Source organism: Emys orbicularis, chromosome 3 (assembly GCF_028017835.1).
Source record: "Emys orbicularis isolate rEmyOrb1 chromosome 3, rEmyOrb1.hap1, whole genome shotgun sequence".
Taxonomy (NCBI): Eukaryota; Metazoa; Chordata; order Testudines; family Emydidae; genus Emys; species Emys orbicularis.
Genome location: NC_088685.1, coordinates 86369317 through 86384076, shown reverse-complemented (window position 1 = coordinate 86384076; position 14760 = coordinate 86369317). Strand labels below are relative to the sequence as shown.

Below are 14760 nucleotides of genomic sequence, written 5' to 3'. Positions count from 1 at the left end.
GGTTCGCCGTTCCAGGCCAATGGGGGCTGTGGGAAGCGGCGGCCAGCATATCCCTCGGCCCATGCCGCTTCCCGCAGCCCTCATTGGCCTGGAACGGCGAACCGCAGCCAGTGGGAGCTGTGATCAGCCGAACCTGCGGACGCTGCAGGTAAACAAACCGGGCCAGCCCGCCAGCGGATTTCCCTGACGGGCTGCGTGCCAAAGGTTGCCGATCCCTGCTGTATATCATTAGTTTCCTTGTGGAACTTGGTAGCTATGAGAAATCTGGCAAAATATTGTGTCCAGTCAGTCCATTCTGAAGGTTTGTCAAAGCTAAAGTGGTCTGGGGTACTGAAGAGTGGCATGTTGATGAGATCCTGCAATCTTTGTTGCTTTGTTCCTTCCATGTGCAACCTTTATTGCTGTTTTCCTTCTGTTTCTGTTCTTAGTTTGCTTCTGACACCGTGTCATGTACTTCTGTACCTGATATGGAATGGCTACATAGCTTGCTTATGCACATCAGATGTGCTCAGCATAAGATCATTTAATACACTGCCAGGTATGGCTAAGCTTAACTTTAAAAAAGGTATTTTACACATGGTCCACTAGTGGCATAACAGTATAATACAGTTTAATATTCCATTACATACACTAATGTTATTTCTATAATTCCAGATAGGGAAGTATCTGAAGTACAGCTACCCTCACTATTGAAGAGGCCCCTGCAGCACTCAGTCTCCAATAGGCCTCTGCTCTCCTCTCTGCCACCTTCCTTCTCGCAGTTCCTAACAGATCTTTCTCCTCCTGTTTCATTGTTTTTGCCCTGGAAGTCATTGGAAACATATTGGCTGGGCCATTCTTTGGTTGGAGCTGTGTGTTTCTGTGGTGGTCACATGCAGAAAGCCAGGAGAGAGCCAGAAAAGCAGTATCAGTTTGGCCCTGAGAGGAATCCAAGTGAAAGAGCTTATTTTGGGCAGAGTAGTGGCTGGAAAGGTAGGCATGGAAATTGTGAAGCAAGGAAACTGATTCTTGTTTGTTTCTATTGTGTTCAGGGAAACAGGACTTTGTATACCTTCTTTGTAAATAAACACTATTGCGCCAAAGAAACACCGGACTCTATCATCAGTTTATCTTCCTAATGGAAACAACCTAGCAACGCCCCAAATATTGGCCAACTACTCTGGTCAAGGGGCAACAATATTTTGCAGTTAGCACTTGACAAGTATTGTTTATCTATGCCTCACAACATCCCTATGAAGTAGATAAACATAATTATCCCCATTTTCCAGATGAGGAAACTGAGGCTAAGAAAGGTAAATTGTTCAAGTTCCCATAGAAATTCAGTGTCAGGACCAGGTTTAGAACTCCGGTCGCCAGGCAGTGACGTCTATGACTCATCTGATAAACTTAAGGACAATTAGGACTCTCAACCTTGGCAGCCTAGACTACTATAAAGAAAGTTATATCAGAGACTATTAGGAGTTGACGGTCATATCATCTTTAAGCTTATTTTCTCTAGATACTTAAAAATATGTTGGGCTTGATCTATGATTTTTTTATTTGATCTATGACCTCACTGTAACTATAATTTTGAAATTCTCAAGATATTTAATTTTCACTATTAAAATAGAAGTTCCTTTCCAGAAGCCTTGGATTGATACCCATGACTTTTAGTCATGCAGTCTAAATGCTGTTTGTTTTTAATCTAAGGACTGAATCCTACTGCCATGGGAATTCATGTGAGTTTTGCCATTGACTTCAATGTGAACAGGATCAGACCCAGTGTCATTAATTGTTGGTCATACTCAGTTAAAGGGTGTATGTGTGTCTTTTTCTTAAACATACAGGACATGATGGCTGAGCAAGATTCTCAGTATCTTATTGAACTGGATGGAAATAAGCACCCAAATGAGCTCTTTGCAGTAAGTACACTGCACATAAACTAAGACAATTTACACTAGAAAAGAACCTGTGTGCTGTAGCTATCATCTCTATTAAGATGATATTGGCAACGTTATTGCTCTATAACTCATGACACTATTGCTAGAAAATAACTTCTTTGGGATGCCTGTTCCACTTATTACTGCCAAAAGAAATCTGATTATGCTTACTAAACATTCCATATCTTAGCAACAAGCCATATCATGTTGCATCAGGTTATCATCGTCATCATTTAATGTAATTTGTTAAATTGACAAACACCATTATTAGCATGGATGAAGTTATAAAGGCATTTACATTATACTCCTGATTATCCAGATAGCCTGGGGGGGGTATAGATTTTATTTGGATAATTGAGAGTTTGGATAATGGAGAAGGGAGGAATCATTCAGCAGCAGGGGGGCCTGCCCCACAGCTGGGAGCTCGTCCTCCTCTTCCTGGAAGTCCTAAACCGGGATTTCTGTTCTGCCCTGCTCACTCACTCCCATGATAGCAGGCCTCAGAGGGTTCCCTGTACTGCCACAGACCTAGTGATACCCAATTCCTGTAGGTGCAAGGTGTAGGGCAGAGCAGAGACCCCCCAGCCAGCCTCTACGCTGCCCTGCCAGGACTACAGCCTTCCCTCCTTGCACCTGCAGGGATTGGGTGTCAGCAGCCCTGCGGCAGAGCAGGGAGCCCTCTGCAGCTCCGTTGTCACAGCCCCATTCCCTCCCTCCTATGACATCTGGGCAGCAGAGGGTTCCCTGCATTGCTGCAGGAGCCATTCAGCAGCAGGGTGGCCTCTACCATGGCTTGGGGCTTGTCTTACATAAGAACGGCCATACCGGGTCAGACCAAAGGTCCATCTAGCCCAATATCCTGTCTTCCGACAGTGGCCAATGCCAGGTGTCCCACAGGGAATGAACAGAACAGGTAAGCATCAAGTGATCCATCCCCTGTCACCCATTTACCAGCTTCTGGCAAACAGAGGCTAGGGACACCATCCCTGCCCATTCTGGCTAATAGCCATTGATGGGCCTATCCTCCATGAACGTATCTAGTTCTTTTTTGAATGCTGTTATAGTCTTGGCCTTCACAACATCCTCTGGCAAGAAGTTCCAGACTGGGTGTTGTGTGAAAAAATACTTCCTTTTGTTTATTTTAAACCTGCTGCCTATTAATTTCATTTGGTGACCCCTAGTTCTTGTGTTATGAGAAGGAGTAAATGACACTTCCTTATTTACTTTCTCCACACCAGTCATGATTTTATAGACCTCTATCATATTCCCCCTTTAATCGTCTCTTTTCCAAGCTGAAAAGTCAAGTCTTATTAATCTCTCCTCATATGGCAGCTGTTCCAAACCCCTAATAATTTTTATTGCCCTTTTCTGAACCTTTTCCAATTCCAATATATCTTTTTTGAGATGGGGTGACCACATCTGCACATAGTTTTCAAGATGTGGGCATACCATGGATTTCCTCCTCCTTGCAGTCCAGTCGGGGGTCACTGCTCTATTATCTGAACCTCTGCATTATCCAAATCCCTTCCTTGTCCCCCAGCATGAGATACATAGGGGACAAGAAAGGGATTCAGTTAATGTGGAGATTTTGGATAAATGGGATTATACTTTACTAATGTTTTTCAATTATTATTCAATAAAATATATTTTACGAATTAGTTTAGCATAATTTAACCTAAAAAATAGTTCAGCCATTTTTAATGGCATTGTGGCATTGCTTAGCATTGCAAAGTGAGACATGGATTACATTTCTGGATGGTATTTTCCATTTCCCAGAAGTTCTATGGAGTCTGTGTGCTTAGCCCCTGTAGTTGAAGTTAAATTCTCATGTCACTTTATAGCCAACTTTCCTCCTAACTAAAAAGCGGTGTTAATGAGCAATGATGGGAGTCCTGTCCTGTGCTTCGGCCAGACGGGTGGCTGTTGCAACATGGGGCAGCGAGGGGGAGGTGTAAAATGAAAAAAATGGGAGTGTCTTCAACCTCATGGACAGTACTCCATCACTGCCATTTCACCATATTCTCACTCCCCTGAATACAAATTAGGACCATGCTCCAGTAAGCACTTATACATGTGCTTAACTTTACTACTTGACTTGATGTGCTTAATTTTATTACTTATGGTAATAAAATTAAGCACGTGTGTGTTTGCAGAATTGGGGCCCAAATTTATATCAAAACAGTAAAATAGAGAGATTCAATATGAATAAATATATTAAAGATCATCTGGTTATGTAATATTACCCACAATCTGTTTCTACCCACCCCTGAATAATGGCAAAGCTCATTATATGCTCATCATGGCAAAATTTGCTTTCTTGATCTCAAGAATATTTGCATGCATACTTCCTGTACCTAGGACAGGAGCCTGTAGCTTAGATACATTGTAATATCAGTTAATTCCCATTGACAGGCTTCTTTTTTAATATATTTTTGCTTAATGAATAACAAAAACTTGTACTAACTTCCAGGTCTATAAACAGATTCTGATCACCAAAGGAAATCATTTAAATTTTCTCCTCACCCCTTTTATCACACACCATGAAAACCCTTTGCATACAGGTCTCACCCACTCCCTAATGAGCAGAAAGCCTTTGCAGTATTATCTATCCCTCCCCAGCTCTAGACCATTTACAAGTCTGGGACTCATTTCATGAGGAGAGGCAGGAAAGTTAGGGCTGCAGTAAGAGGTTTCTGCATGGTCTATCCCCCTGAACATCCAATGGGAACTCTGCTGAATATGTAACAGGGCCCCTGGCTGTACTACTGGGCAATGCTGTGTATACTGGCAATATATAAATACCAAGTTATAATTTTCAAACACATCAAGGATTTTTTCAGATCACAAAAGCAATTTTAAATGTTAATTTATTCAAAATAACTTTTTTCTTTAGTCAGTGATAGCCCGGCTTCAATCCATGGGCCTTCGAAATGGAGCTCTTATAACCAGACTTCAAAACCCAGAAGAAGAGCTCTCAGAGGGGATGGAAACTGTAAGTGTGAAATTTGCATTTCTAGAAATTTGATTGCCTGCAGTAATTACAGTATTTGTGCATTATTCTTTATATTATGTACTTTGACTATGATAACTTTGTTTTAGATGCCCTGCTTTATCATCAAAGATTATAAATTCAAGCAGTGGAGGCATCTACAGTGTGCTAGTGTGGCAAAGAAGTGGATTTAAAAAATGAGTTTCACACCTACCCATTTACAGATCAGAACTTTAGTAAATATCCCTAGATAAAACAAGTATGGGAAGCATATGCCTTTAATCGTAAAAAGGATCTGATTAAGAAGGCTTTGGACTGAAGCTATTTTGAAAAAAACCTAGAGAAAATCCTTCATAAAAAAAGATTTGTTGAAAGAAAATTTGGTTAAAGAATAAAAATCCCATCAGCAGGCTGGTTTCATACCATTTCCATTTTTCCCCTGGAGGCTTTGTGACATATCTGATAAAAAACAAAAATAAAAACCCTATGTGCTTCAGTTCCTAAAAGCAGACATATTTTACTTTCCACATTAAAGTAGAAATAAGGTAGATTAGTGTTGACCTCTTCTATCTTCATCTATAGTGTGATTTCTGTAGGGAGATCTCCTGAAAAAGAGAAGTCCTGTGGGCCCCTTCAATGTGCAACTGAGAACATAGATGTTTTACAGACAGAAAATTCTTAGGGCTCATCAGTATGATATCCAATGACATCCTTTATACTAATAAGTATGCATAGTGATCTTTCCTGTTGTGTCACCAAATCATCAAAGATTTGTAAAGTTGCTAGTGAGACCTTCCTGACTATGGTTACTTTTACAGAAAAAAATATATTTTCACAGAATACATCTTTAATAGATCCTGTGAATGGTCAATGAGTAAGATTCCTGTGTATTGAGAAAGACAAAAAGTAATTTTGGTAATGGATATGTTTCCCATCCTCTGTTTGATATATCTTGCAAATAGTTCTGTCAAATGATTAATATATCATAATTGGCATTTCCATTCCACAAACCTAGAACTCAGGTTTTTGCATCTCCTCAGCTTTTGGTCTCCTCTTTGCCCCTCCAATACCAATCTCCTTAGCTAAGGATTACTTGTACTGCCCAATGTATTTAAGATTTTCTCTTTCTCCCAATCTCCTATGACTCACTTTATTATTGAGTCTTTTAGTAATGCCAGCTCTGAAGATATAATGTAAGTTATTAGTGCTTCATGCTCTTTTAAAAATGTATATATTCGTTTTTACTACAAATCATTTTTTAAAAAACAGGGTTATGTTTAAAAATGAAATATCTCAGATAGTTATTCCTTACAGTGGAGTACTGCTAGTCTGAAAAAAACTTAATGAATTCACATATTTTGGTTTTAAAATAGCTACTAAGCACAATGCAACAATTCTTTAAGAAGGGTATACTCACTTTCTTAGAAAATATTTCAAAATGATAAACCACACAAAATAGGGCATATACAAAATATAGGTAAAAAGGTACATATACTTTTATTGTTGTTCTAATTAACAGGATGAACTTTTCCGGACTCTTTCATCCTTCAAAATAATAGCACCTAGATACCGATGGTGTAGAAGCAGGTGGGGTCGAGCATGTCCTGTAGCTTTAAAAGAGGGTAACATTGTAATGGGGCTTCCAGATTTAGCTGTCAGGTAAGTAAAATTTGGTATGATTTGGGTGTTAGATCTATGTTTTAAGATTAACCATGTATATTTTTCAATTTTTTTAAAGTTTCCTAGGTAAAATGTATTTATTTTCATCTCAAGAAGCATTGAGAGAATTTATGTTGAATCCACGTCCCTATCTGCTACCACCTATGCCACTTCCTCCTTGTAAAGTAGTAGTATTTGGACCTCCATTGTCTGGAAAAACAACTCTTTGTAACTGGATTGCAAACAAATATAAAGGAAAGGTGGGTATATATAAATATTTTTAAGTAACTTGTAGGGTTAGACTTCCAGATTTTAGAATGTTATTTGAATAGTAGTAAGGATGTTAGATGTAAGATACTATACGTATGCTCTTCACTTCTGTTTAAAAGTAGTACATATTGTTCAGATTGTCTTTAGTCACAGCAGTTTGATGTGAAGACTATCGATATGTCTGATCTCAAACAGTGATACATGCCACCCTCTCATTCCACTAAGGCTATGTCCACACCGCATAGTAGACCCATATTCGTGTACCTGCGCATGCAAACCCATGCTTTCCAAGCTCATCTTTGAGCATGTACTTTGCATTGATACACACACCTCATATCTGCCCTTTATCCAGGCCAGCATGTCTATACTGTGGTACACTGACGTGTATGATGCTGTAGCTTCTAGGGGTATAGCCTAGGGTTCTTAGCACCTTTGCTAGCTGTAGTGACTCTAGAGCTTGGTTTATGTTGTATTGTGGGAGAACTTGTTTATCCATTCTGCAATACTTGACCAGAAATGCTGTAGCCCACAAACAAATCCAGCTAAGCTATTTTGGGTCTGCACACTCCCTGCAACATGAGTCAGTTCAGTAGGCATGTCTGGCCTGGGCAACACCAGAACTCCATGCTCTGGAACCATCCCACTGCCTTCAAGCAGAACCCAACCTGGGAACCATGATACCTCTCTGTATTTCCAGTTGCTTCTACAGTTGCAGGTGTTGGGGTAGGTGCAGCAGATTCCCCCACAACGAGCAATGATAGACTGTGGGGCTGCTGCCAACTTTATAGATATTAAGGGAGCCAAAACCCTTCAGATCCCCCTCCAGCCGAAACCCACACTGGACCTGGTGGAAATGATTGATGGGTCACTCCTATTGTCAGGACCAGTGACTCAGGAGACCATCCCCTTAAAGGCCATAGTGGTAAGGCACCAAGAAACAATCTGCTTCAGTGTGATCCGCTCCCCATTCTTCCTGATAATTCTCAGCATTCCTTGGTTGGAACAGCACAATCCATGTATCTCCTAGTGTTGGAAGAACATTAGTTTTTCTTCTGAATACTGTCAGAAAGTGTGCCTCCAACAAAGCAAGCAACCCCCAAGTGACCTTCGCCCGGGGCCCCAGGATGGGAGGAGACCCTCAGAAGCAGAACCCCAGATGACAGGAGCTAGCCAGGCAGGAGTGGCTCCAGGCCAGAACGTTGGCCCCCCTGACAAGTACTGCAACAGCTCAGACGGCATGCCATGACCAGACGGGGCCCCAGAGACTAAATACATCCACCACTGCAAATAGGACTGAGTAATCCAGGCAGCACAGGCAGGGCCGGCTCCAGAGTTTTTGCCGCCCCAAGTGGCAAAAAAAAAAAAAAAGTGGGAGTGAGGGACCGTCCGCCGAATTGCCGCCGAATAGCTGGACGTGCCGCCCCTCTCCAGAGTGGCCGCCCCAAGCACCTGCTTGGCAAGCTGGTGCATGGAGCCGGCCCTGAGCACAGGAGACTACAGCTGTGCCAGGAGGGCATTCTGGCATAGCCAACTTATAAGCAGAACTGTACATGCAAAAAAAAAATATGAATCTATGCTTCAGAAGGCTAATACCCCAAACCTCTTTCAAACAATAACTGTGTTTCTAGTAAAAAGTTAATGCTTGCTGCTTGTTTAATTTTTTTCCAGTCCTGGAATCCATCTTACATCCCAAATGGTGTCAGGCTGAGGTGGTTTAGAAAAATGGCATGGCTACTGGCCTCAGCACAAGCAAAATCCACACACACACCCAGCATGTAATGACAATTATATTGGGCATAATTTGGAAATCCCCCCATTCTTAATAGCAATAACACTAAAAATGGTGACTGCTACATACCAGGCTCTGGCTCCGGGGCTTATTGTGCTGTTTCTTCCTCTGCAGACTCCTCCCCAGGGTCATTCCCAAACAGGCCCTCCAAATATTGACCCAGGATGTCCAATATCTGATCCTCCTGTGTAGCCTGATCGAAGCCAGGTGGCAGCATTGTGGTCTATTCTGTGCAACTCCAGGCTCTCTTCCAGGAGTGTCCCTTGTCCTTGCTTCCTTTTTTCATGGGTTTATAAGCATGCCATCCCTGCTCAGCAGACTGTCGTGCAGGACTGTTGACCATGTGCTGTGTGCAGTTCCCAACAACCAATCAAATTCCTTGTAGTAGGGGTAGTGAGCTGAGTTGTTCCCTGACACACCAGTCCCATCCTTCACTTTGCAATAGGCAGTCTTGTGGTACTTACTCTGTTCCCAGGCCTGATTATCAGTATGGTGGATCCCCAGTGCCACCAGCCTCTGTGGCTTCATAAACATGCAGATTTCTAGTACTGCTGCCAAAGTAATGGATCTTGCTCTCCTCACACCACAGCTTGGCCAGTATGTTGGTGTGTTCTTCTGGCCAGTTAGCAGTGTGCTGGGAGGTGGGCAATAAGCAAGGCTTAACTGTATTAACAATCAAACAGTCAGCATGGAAAGGGAAGAGTTAAATGCCCAGGAGCTGTATTTAAACTAGGACGTTGCTTCCGATTCAAGGAATCACATGGGAAGTTGGGGGAGAGAAATGTGGGATATCATTGGCAGAATCATAGAATATCAGGGTTGGAAGGGACCTCAGGAGGTCATCTAGTCCAACCCCCTGCTCAAAGCAGGAGCAATCCCCAACTAAATCATCCCAGCCAGGGCTTTGTCAAGCTTGACCTTAAAAATCTCTAAGGAAGGAGATTCCACCACCTCCCTAGGTAACCCATTCCAGTGCTTCACCACCCTCCTAGTGAAAAAGTTTTTCCTAATATCCAACCTAAACCTCCCCCACTGCAACTTGAGACCGTTACTCCTTGTTCTGTCATCTGGTACCACTGAGAACAGTCTAGATCCATCCTCTTTGGAACCCCCTTTCAGTTGAAAGCAGCTATCAAATCCCCCCTCATTCTTCTCTTCTACAGACTAAACAATCCCAGTTCCCTCAGCCTCTCCTCATAAGTCATGTGCTCCAGCCCCCTAATCATTTTTGTTGCCCTCCGTTGGACGCTTTCCAATTTTTCTACATCCTTCTTGTAGTGTGGGGCCCAAAACTGGACACAGTACTCCAGATGAGGCCTCACCAATGTCAAATAGAGGGGAATGATCACGTCCCTCAATCTGCTGGCAATGCCCCTACTTATACAGCCCAAAATGCCATTAGCCTTCTTGGCACCAAGGGCACACTGTTGACTCATATCCAGCTTCTCGTCCACTGTAACCCCTAGATCCTTTTCTGCAGAACTGCTGCCTAGTCATTTGGTCCCTAGTCTGTAGCAGTGTATGGGATTCTTCCGTCCTAAGTGCAGGACTCTGCACTTGTCCTTGTTGAACCTCATCGGATTTCTTTTGGCCCAATCCTCTAATTTGTCTAGGTCCCTCTGTATGCTATCCCTAACTTCCAGCGTATCTACCACTCCTCCCAGTTTAGTGTCATCTGCAAACTTGCTGAGAGTGCAGTCCACGCCATCCTCCAGATCATTAATGAAGATATTGAACAAAACTGGCCCCAGGACCAACCCTTGGGGCACTCCGCTTGATACCGTCTGCCAACTAGACATGGAGCCATTGATCACTACCCGTTGAGCCCGACAATCTGGCCAGCTTTCTATCCAACTTATAGTCCATTCATCCAGCCCATACTTCTTTAACTTGCTGGCATGTTTGAACACAAGCCTTGCAACTTGGGCTTCTGCTACTGCCATCTTCACTGCTAAATGTGTGGGCTTGGACGCATGCTACAGCAGAACACGGGCTCATACTTATACCCCTGGGTGAGCCAGCCAGCCCGCGTTGTGAGAGGATACTGGAATGTGTTAGAGGGCTTGAGCTTAAACATAGTCAGAGTTTGGGTTTACTATGCAGTGTAGTAATAAATCTTTTACCTTAATACTTTCATGTAGTAATTTATTTTTACTAGTATAATATCTTTCCTTATGTTAACTGTATACATGTTGTGACTGTATGACTATAGACTAGTAAGGCAGCCCTTATTGGAGGATATAGAGAAAATTGAAACAAAATTTAATCTTGTATCTTAAATATACAAGGCCAGAGTTTGAGAGGTGCTAAGTATCCACAGCTCCCACTGATTATAATGGTTAGAGGGTTCTCAGCAGGCACTCAGCACATTGCAGGGTTTGGATCACACTTCTCTCCCCCTATATATCTTCTTGAGAGAGATGCTGAGACCATTTAATTACACCTCTACCCCAATATAACGCGACCCGATAGAACACGAATTCGGATATAGCGCTCCGGGGGGGGCGGGGCTGCGCGCTCCGGCAGATCAAAGCAAGTTTGATATAACGCGGTTTCACCTATAACGCAGTAAGATTTTTTGGGTCCCGAGGACAGCTTTATATCGGGGTAGAAGAGTAGCTTTATGTTCTTACTGGGTCATTAGTGCACACATTCAAAATGTATGGATTTGTGGAAAAAATGCAGTAATTTTGTGAAATCTAGTTACAGGAAAGTAACCTATTTTGGAGGTTACAATTATGATACTCCTAATTTTTCCCTTACGGGGAAGATAGTCGTCAGTTATTTACATTAACTGTGTGGGGAGTCTGTGTCTTATCTTTTGCACATAAGAGAAGAAAAATTCGTAACAACTTGTAAATAACTCACTCCACAAACAAACTATGAGACAAATGCCGCTTTCACTGAAATCTGTGCAGTTTTTCCAAATACAATTACTATTGTAACTGACTGCAGAATTGCGTGATCTGTGCCTGAATCTGTGCATATGTTCATCTATGTATCAAATTTTATTAAGATTAATTATTTAGATTTATTTTTATGTTTTCAAATATTTTCTTTAGGTTCTTGATATGGACAAACTTATTCAACCATGTATGGAAGAAGCAAGGAAAAAAATCATTGAGCAAGCTCGTATTGATGCAATAGATGTTGCAATTACAAAAGTGAAAAATAAGCTGGAAATAGAAAAAATGTTAAAAGAGCAAGGTGAATAAGGTGTTTCCCAGCTTTTTGGGCTGTCTTGTTTGCTTTTAGGTTAGTTAAATAAAGCAGCTACTATTTGGGAATGTTTTAAACCCTCTATCAGCACATATAAATGGCATCATGGTTATAGAGTTGTAAAGTTGTTCTGGAAAGTAATTACACAAAGCATGGGATTTCTCTTTGGGCTTCACTGTTTTACCCAGCTGTGTCTACTCTATGGGTATGCTATGTTGTATTAAGCTGTGTTCTTTTCCACAGTTTTATTTTCAAGCCAGAATCTTTTCCAGAAAAACTGTAATTAGAATATTAAGGAAATCATATGTTAAATATTAACTAAATGTGTATATACATGGGGATCAAATGAGGGAAATGGCAAAGTGGAACATTGAATATAAATATTCTAGAATTGAGGGTGATAGTTATGCACTAAGGAGCTTCAAAATATGGTTCTGACTAAAGCTGGTCAAGAATTTTCCATCAGAATGATTTTCCAACACAAAATTCATTTTCTGCAAAATCAAAATTTTAGAGATGAAAATTTCAATGTTGCTAGAAATTTTTGATATTCCATTAAAAAATTGTTCCCAATTCCATGTTTCCTCCACTCCTCAAAGCCCGCCTAGCAGGCTGCTGGGATCGTGGGTTACAGGGCCCCTGGCTTGAGGGCTGTCCACCTGGGGGGCTGCCTTAGAGCTGGGGTTACCAAGCTCACCAGCTGTAGTCAATCCAGATACTGACCGACAACATAGCATCCATGTTCTATATCAGTTGCCAAGGAGGAGCTCGTCCCCACTCACTATGCACCGAGGCCATGAAACTGGTGCATACTCCACAATGTAACCATCGCAGCATCCTACCTCCCCAGCTGCCAGAACATGATGGAGGACATGCTAAGCAGACATTTCTCCCAGGAGCACAAATGGGAAATAAACAACAGAGTCCTCTAGTCAGTATTCTAGAAATAGGACTTTCCCTCTGTAGACCTGTTTGCATCATCAATAAACCACAACTGCCCACTCTTCTGCTCCAGGGCAGAACTGGGACCCCAGTCACTGGGGGATGCCTTCCTCATTCCATGGGATGCGTCACTCATATATGCATTCCCACCGCTACCCCTAATCTCGCAAGTAATTCACAAGATACAGACTGACAGGTCCCATATCATACTGATTAGTTCCAATGTGGCCCAGACAGACATAGTAACCTTACCTGATGCGCATAGTGGTCTGTGCCCCATGAACTCTTCCACTGTGGGCAGATCTCCTTTCACAGAACAAAGGCAGGACACCGCACCCAAATCTGGAGAAACTTCATCTCAAAGTGTGGCTCCTTCTTGGTTCCAATATGACGAATTAGCCTGCTCAGAACAAGTGAAACGTGTTATTAAATAGCATGAGATCCACCACTCGCAATACTTATCTCCAAAAATGGAATTGATTCTCACTATGGTGCCAACAAAAACAGTTGACTGCAGTCACAGCACTACTCCCATTCATACTGGACTACATACTGGAACTGAAGGAATCAGACTTATCCATAAGCTCAATTAAAGTTCACCTAGCGGCTATTACAGCCTTTCACCCTAAGTTTGAGGGACCCTCCATATTTGCACACCCAGTCACTAAACACTTTCTCACTGGCATACAGAACATTTACCCGGAAGTCCAACAATCTTCACCCACATGGGTTTTAAACCTTGTGCTTATATGCCTCACCAGAGCCCCTTTTGAAGCCTTGGCGAACTGCTTACTCCTTCATCTATCTATGAAAGTCACATTTTTGGTCACGAGCACCTCAGCTAGATGAGTGAGTGAGATTGGGGCACCAATGGCTGATCCCCCCATGTCATATTCTTTAAGGACAAAGTCACGTTGAGACCACACCCAAAAATTTTACCTAAAATATTAACATCCTTTCATATAAATCAACCCATGCACCTCCTCACATTTTACCCCAAACCACATGGGAACTCATAAGAGGCCATTCTACATACACTAGACATCAGGTGAGCCATAGCGTTCTACTTGGACAGAACCAAGCCCTTCTGGAAATCTCCAAGGCTGTTTATTTCCACAACAGAACGCTCCAACGGATGCGTAATATCAACCCAGAGACTATCCAAATGGATCTCTACATGTATCCAACTTTGCTATCGACTGCATAACACAAAACACCCACGAGGGATCAGATACCACTCCACACATTCCATAGCAATGTCTATAGCCTTCTTGAACAATGTACCTCTAATTGACATATGCAGGGTAGCTACCTGGGCTTCTGTGCATACCTTTGCACATCACTATGCCATCACTCAAAGTTCTATGTCAGATGCTATAATAGGCCTTACTATGCTCTGTGCAACAACATACGCGAATCTGAAGCCCCTTCCATCCACAGTGGGGCACTGCTCTACAATCACCTGAAGTGGAGCACTCACAGGGACATCACTCATAGAAGAAGAGAGGGTTACTCACCTTGTGCAGTAACTGAGGTTCTTTAGATGTGTGTTCCACTAGGCACCCGCCTCTCCTCCACTTCAGAGTTCGCTAAAAGAGCTCTGCAGTAGAGAAAGAACTGAAGGGGTTGGGTCATGCATGTGCTAGATGAGGTGCCAACGGCACCGCTAGATGACTACTATGCACGCGTGCCCCGACTGAGCACTGCTACTGAAAATCTCTGATCTATGACGCAGGGACACACTGACACCTGCAGTGGAGCAACCACACGACACTCATCTCGAAGAACCTCAATTACTGCACAAGGTGAGTAACCCTCTCTTCTTTTTAGGAGTACATTAAGTAACCAATGAAAACTTCCATTCAAATTTGGATGAGCTTTACTGAAGGTTTTGAGACATCAACCCACTAATGAGAATGTCCTATATCCATTCATCATCTTTTGCCTCACTCTCCTCTTCTTTTTAGTGATTT

General features: G+C 42.4%; 1 protein-coding gene across 1 annotated transcript in view; it reads left to right on the top strand.

Annotated features, from left to right (window-relative positions):
* The window catches only part of AK9 (adenylate kinase 9), a 180696-nt gene that overhangs the window by 33371 nt on the left and 132565 nt on the right, over positions 1–14760 (top strand). Inside the window, exons 8-12 of the mRNA XM_065401415.1 lie at positions 1827–1905; positions 4817–4911; positions 6428–6567; positions 6647–6827; positions 11689–11833. Coding sequence (XP_065257487.1) covers positions 1827–1905; positions 4817–4911; positions 6428–6567; positions 6647–6827; positions 11689–11833 — 640 coding nt within the window. The remainder of the gene's footprint in view (positions 1–1826; positions 1906–4816; positions 4912–6427; positions 6568–6646; positions 6828–11688; positions 11834–14760) is intronic.